General features: G+C 49.2%; 1 protein-coding gene across 1 annotated transcript; it reads left to right on the forward strand.

Annotated features, from left to right (window-relative positions):
• Window positions 1-537: 537 nt before the first annotated feature.
• MPZ (myelin protein zero) lies at window positions 538-5,749 on the forward strand. The gene is made up of 6 exons (XM_007976396.3): window positions 538-649; window positions 3,079-3,245; window positions 3,576-3,789; window positions 4,033-4,168; window positions 4,329-4,389; window positions 4,520-5,749. Exons 1-6 carry the CDS (start codon window positions 553-555, stop codon window positions 4,619-4,621), a joined length of 777 nt encoding a protein of 258 aa, XP_007974587.1. The 5' UTR covers window positions 538-552; the 3' UTR covers window positions 4,622-5,749.
• The last annotated feature ends 719 nt before the right edge of the window (window positions 5,750-6,468 follow it).

A 6,468-nucleotide genomic window follows, 5' to 3' on the forward strand; every position in this document is an offset into this window, starting at 1 on the left:
GTGTGAGGAATAAAACTCCCATAGGACTTAGTCATCTCAAGAAGTCTATAATGCAGCCCACATTAGTGGAGATAACAAGGGATACCCTATTTTCAGAGTTCTCTTGGGAAAACCTGCCTCTAGTTCCTAGGGCTCTGAGGCAGCACCTCTCAGGCAAGGAGACTGAGGAGGAATCCCTTTTTATGGCCTTTAAATTAAGGTTCCCTATCTATCCCTCAGAGAAGTGTGTCTGTGTCCCTGTTTTTGTCCCTCTCCTTCACCACCCCCCGCCCCCTGCAACATTCCAGCCTGGGGCAGGGGGAGGCCAGTGGACACAAAGCCCTCTGTGTATGGGGTGGTATGTGTCCCCCCACCCCTCCACCCATACTATACAATGCCCCTTCTACTCCCTGCACTCTGCCCCCCTCCCCACCACCTCTCAACTGCACATGCCAGGCTGCAATTGGTTACTCGCTGAGGACAGCCCCCTCATGCTGGGGCTCCAGGGGATTTTAAGCAGGTTCCAGGAACCCCTCGTTCAGTTTCTGGTCCCCCACTTTCTCAACCCCACAGATGCTCCAGGCCCCTGCCCCTGCCCCAGCTATGGCTCCTGGGGCTCCCTCATCCAGCCCCAGCCCTATCCTGGCTGTGCTGCTCTTCTCTTCCTTGGGTAAGTGGAGCCACCCTACTCTGGGAGCCTTGGGACTCAGGTGTCTCTCAGCAATCCCCACTGCCTTTGCTGCACTCCCCACTGCAACCAAAGAAAGAGCAAGCAGGAGCAGGAAGGTGACATTATATTCAGAAAGAAAAAATATGTGGCCGGCCGGGCACGGTGGCTCACGCCTGTAATCCCAGCACTTTGGGAGGCCGAGGTGGGAGAATTATTTGAGCCCCAGGAGTTGGAGACCAGCCTGGACAACATAGCCAGACTTCATCTGTAAAATTTATATATATATATATATATATATATATATGAAAAACAAGAAAAAAAAATGCATTTAGAGGGAGGCGGTAGAGGTTTTATTTGAAGAGAAAGGGTAAAAGAGAGTGTAGCAAGCTTCCCTGAGTGGTGGGCATGGCTGGACCCAGGTTGGAAATAGTAGCATGCCCCCAGAGCCATGCTAAGAGCCTGGTGGGAAGCAGTGTTAGATTGTGTAAAGGAACAGGCTCAAACATCACCTGGGTTTGATTCCCACTCGTCCCCTAGCAGTGCAGGAGGTACCTTAACCTTAGTTTCCCAGAAGGAAAAAGAGAGTGTGATCTAAGTAAGGAGCCCAGGTTTGTGGTCTCAGCTCCTCAGACTTTTTGTCTCTTTGTGGCTCCTCACCTGTTGTGTGGGTAAATGGAGTGAGATTCTATGAGATTCTGGGATCTTATCCCTCTAAAGCTGTCTTCTTTCATAAGCTGACCAGCCCTTTCCTTGCCCCTGGCAGATGTTGGGTGAGCAAGAGGTCAAAGCAGGATTATTGGAATGGCCCCTTCCCTTCTCTGAACTGCCCTGAATCCTAGTGCAATGAGGGAGCCACAGACAAGTGGGGGTGGTGGGGAGGACATCAAGGGAAAGGGGGCTGGCCAGGATGCCCACAGTTCTCTGCTGTCAGCTGCTTGAGCCCTAGACTCTTCTGGGTTGTACTGGGCTATTTGGGGGTACCCTGAGAAAATGTTAAAGATAGAGAGTTGGAGAAGGGCATAGTGAGGGAAATAGGGGGAAGGAATATTGGTGTATAAGGAAGAGGGAGAGTTCTGTCTCAACACTTGTTCCACTCATAGAACCATTGAGCAGAGTTGAGAAGGGCAATGGCTGATATTGTAACAGGAGGAATAGAAGTTATAGCCAGTGAATTATCTCCCGTGTTACACAAGGGGGCTTCCCAAGAAGGTTCTAAGGTGGAGGAAGTTCCAGGAAGTAAGTACATGGTATTGCATGCTGAGGTGAGAGATTCAGGACAATTGGGGTGGAAGTAGGGGTGGCATGGACCCCCCAACGTTGGTCAGACAATGGGACTTTGTTTGGTTGCCACCTCCCCCTCCTGTAGAACAAAAAGGTCTACAGTTGCCCATCCCTGGGGCCAGCCCACACACATAGTCTCTCTGGAATGACCTTCCTTGTGTGGGTAAGTCTTAGGGGTGGCACTGGGCCAGAATGGACAAGAGGAAGGTGAGGACGGTTGAACCACAGAGGGCTCACATGTAGAGTCATCTGAGCTGTAGGCTTGGGGTCTTGCTCTGCACCCAGCTGAGAGGGGTATGAGGTCCTTCCCTTCCTGACTTCCCAGTCAAGAGCAAGCTGTATGGCAACCAGGGATTCAGCAATGAGGACAGTTGTGCCAAGGAAGAAGACTTATATTTTCTAGTTATCTTCATTTTTTTCTGCAAGAAATTTGAGTTTGCTGTATTGCAAAATCCAATGCAGCTGTTAAAATAAGATTGATATCTATGAATCAACAGGGAAAGCTCTTCCAGAAACATAAGTTCTTAAGCAAAAAAAACCCTAGAATACAATGCAATATGTATGTAAAAAAAAAAATCCACAAAACAAAACTATTTGTTGTAAGTACATGTATATCTTGAGTTTATTGAGTTTATACTGAGTTTGTTTCATATTAAATGGATAACTTGTTACATCTTGGAAGGGAATACAGGAAAAGAATTTATTGGGCTGAGTGTCAGAGACTTTTGTTTTTATTTCTATTGCTTGAATAGTTTATAAGAAGAACACAATATGTATTACCTGTATAATTTATAATAAATTTTAAAAATTTAGAACACTGCATCTAAAGGATAGCTTAAGAGTTAGATACTGACCCAAAGAAGAAATGAGACTTAGAGACGGAACCCAATCTCTGGAAGTCCTCAAGAGAATTCTGTTACTGCTGATTTCATCTCCTCTACAGACATGCTGAAGAGAGCTTGACAGATACAGCATTTATGATCAGCTGTTCAGTTAGTCCCCAGAGACTTGAGGCTCAGAATTTGTTGTTTCTTTTCCAAATTGGCCTCTGACCTGTGACTCGGCCCTTGATTTCCTACTGATTTCACTTCCTCTGTATCCCTTACTGGGCCCATAAGTGCCTCTGATTCCCCACTTTGTGCTTGCAGTGCTGTCCCCGGCCCAGGCCATCGTGGTTTACACCGACAGGGAGGTCCATGGTGCTGTGGGCTCCCGGGTGACCCTGCACTGCTCCTTCTGGTCCAGTGAGTGGGTCTCAGATGACATCTCCTTCACCTGGCGCTACCAGCCTGAAGGAGGCAGAGATGCCATTTCGGTGAGTGCCTGGGGGAATCCTGGGGTTGGAAAACAAAGTGCTTCAAAGAACAACAAAAAAGATAACTTGGGCTAAGGAGGGGGAAATCCTTTTTGAGCCATAACCCCAAATTTGGCAAGGTAAATAGCAATCTTTGTCACCCTGACTACATTGTCCTCCCTTCCCCAGCAGTATCCTTTCCAGCCCAAGATCCCTTACCCTGAGGCTGAAGCGAAGCTTTTTTTTTTTTTTTTTCCCCCTCTCCTTTCTGTAACAAATTCTGGAGCTAAGCTTTGACAGCTGTGTTCTCATTAGGGTCCTCTCACATGCTTCCCCCCTCATTCCTCATAGATCTTCCACTATGCCAAGGGACAACCCTACATTGACGAGGTGGGGACCTTCAAAGAGCGCATCCAGTGGGTAGGGGACCCTCGCTGGAAGGATGGCTCTATTGTCATACACAACCTAGACTACAGTGACAATGGCACGTTCACTTGTGACGTCAAAAACCCTCCAGACATAGTGGGCAAGACCTCTCAGGTCACGCTGTATGTCTTTGAAAAAGGTGTGAGAGGGGATGGGGACAAGGGTATGGGAAGCAGTTTGGGAGGGGATCAGGGAGGACTGACAGGTTGGGGGAAGAGGCAAAAAGCCCGCCCTAGGGACCTTCATTCAGGCTCTGGGAGCATGGGGAGAAGGCAGTTTTGGCTGGGAGTCCTACATCCTCAACGCAGGGCATAGACGCGGACTAGGAACCACAGATACAGGGCCCTGCTCATTCTCCCACTTCTTTTCTCACCCCTCCTAGTGCCAACTAGGTACGGGGTGGTTCTGGGAGCTGTGATCGGGGGTGTCCTCGGGGTGGTGCTGTTGCTGCTGCTGCTTTTCTACGTGGTTCGGTACTGCTGGCTACGCAGGCAGGCAGCCCTGCAGAGGAGGCTCAGGTAAGGGGCGGAGCCTAGCTCCCCTCCCACTCTCCCCACTCTCCCCCATCTGGGCGGAGACTACTCCAGTGAGTGGGAGGGCCAAGGGGAAGAGGAAGCTGTGTCCGCGGTGCAAGGGGTTCCGGCGAGGCCAAACGTACAGCAGTCTATCTTCTTGCAGTGCCATGGAGAAGGGGAAATTGCACAAGCCAGCAAAGGACTCGTCGAAGCGCGGGCGGCAGGTTAGTGGGACTTGGGGCCTCGACAAGATGGGAAGGAGAAACCTGGGAGCCGCCGGGCAACAGTGAGGGGTGGGATGGGAACAGTCAAGCCCCAGTCGCTCGGTGACTGATGTGTGCGCCCCTCCGCCAGACGCCAGTGCTGTATGCCATGCTGGACCACAGCAGAAGCACCAAAGCTGCCAGTGAGAAGAAGGCCAAGGGGCTGGGGGAGTCTCGCAAGGATAAGAAATAGCGGTTAGCGGGCCGGGCGGGGGATCGGGGGTTAGGGGTGGAGTCCGCCAAAGGCTCAAAGGTGGTGGTCATCGAGATGGAGCTACGAAAGGATGAGCAGAGCTCGGAACTCCGGCCTGCTGTCAAGTCCCCCAGCAGAACCAGCCTCAAAAACGCCCTCAAGAACATGATGGGCCTGGACTCGGACAAGTGATCGCCACCCCCTACCCCACGCCCTGCCAGAGCAGGGGGACCTAGGCTCCTCTTACCCCGGTCTAGGTGCTTTCCCTCCTTGCTCCCCCGCCCTGCCCCACCCTCACCTCCCTTTGAGATGTAAGTTTCATTCCAGAATTCATTCCCCAGGCAATTGTATTCTCCCCCACCTTCACCCCTGGCTTTCTGGGAGCCCAGGAGCTAATCCTACCCCTCACCTGCCCCAGGGGCTGTGTGTTTGGTGCTTGTCCGCCTGGGCACCGAGAAGAAAGGCACCTTGATACCCTCTGCCTCAAGTCCAGGCCACCTGGCATTCCCATCTCCTGCATCCCCCAGCCTGTCCCCCTGGCTGTTTCCCTTCCCTCCCTTCCCTCTACCAGGTGGCCCAGCTCCATACTCTGTCCCCCCCAGCTAATACCCAGAGCACTCAGATCAGACTCTCCTTCAGGGTTTATTTAGGTTATTTTTTTTTTATTTTTTAATCCATTCTTTGTTTGTTTACCTGTGCTCATCCTCTGCCCTTACACCCATGACTGAGGACCAATGACGTCATGTGGCTTTTGCAATTTGTCACCCCCACTTAAGTCCTTAATGAAGAGCCAGCCCAAGCAGAGGGGCCCCTCATCCTCACACTTCGGTATAGCATTGGTGCCCCCTGACCACTTTGGAGCACTGTTCTGGGACTCCAGGTCTTGAGGAAAGAGAGAGAGAAAAAAAATGGATCCTCATAGGTCAGGGAGTAGAGGAGGGGGAAAATGAGCCTTAAGAAATGGTTTTTAAACAACCAAACAAAAAGCAGGAAAAACAAATGGTTGGGGGGGAGGAAGAGGTTGCACTCCAGCCACAGGGGATTCTTAGGATTTTTCTACATTCTGTATATTTCTCCTCAAACCTCCAAATGTCCTTAAATGTTTAATAAACACTGACATTTCCAGAAGCTGCTGCCTTGTCTACAATTTCCTAGTTTTCCTGGGAATAATTCCTGCCCCTTATCCCATCCCCAACCTTCCATACTTGGCTTCAGTTGTTGAGTTTGTTTTTTTGGGGTGGGGTTATATGGTATACTAGAAAGAACTCTGAAATAGCCTCACAAGACACATTTATACCTGCAATATCAGTGAGATTATACTACGTTGTAAACTCTGTCAGTCTCTGCTTTTATATGAGTTAAAATGCAGAAGCTGTCTTCACCAAGATCTGAATTTTAAAACATCCCAGCCACTCTCTAGCTGTGTGATCCCCAGGACAGTTACCTGACTTTGGTAAGCTTGTTTATGTACTCGTGAACAACTGAGATAATGATATCTGCCCTGCCTAATTCCTAGGGATTTTGTAATAATCAAATGGGATCCTGTGTATGGAAAACTTTGTAAACTGTAAGCTGATATACAACTAAATATTAAGGTGTTTAATATTTGTTTCTAGTGCTTGCCTAAGGTAGTACACTTTACAAATTAGCACAAATCCCATTCACCTCTCTAAACAGACACTGCTTTGTTTTGTTGGTACATGATTTTACCTCTGTTTACCTATTAATAGGTATACTGTTAATACCTCATTAGCTAGTTTGTTGGTATGTCAATTTAGGTATACCATTAATACCCTGGTATCCTGAATTGATTGTGGAAAGACATATATGTATCATTTTCCCCTGGG

This window comes from Chlorocebus sabaeus, chromosome 20, assembly GCF_047675955.1.
Source record: "Chlorocebus sabaeus isolate Y175 chromosome 20, mChlSab1.0.hap1, whole genome shotgun sequence".
In the NCBI taxonomy this organism is placed as follows: Eukaryota; Metazoa; Chordata; class Mammalia; order Primates; family Cercopithecidae; genus Chlorocebus; species Chlorocebus sabaeus.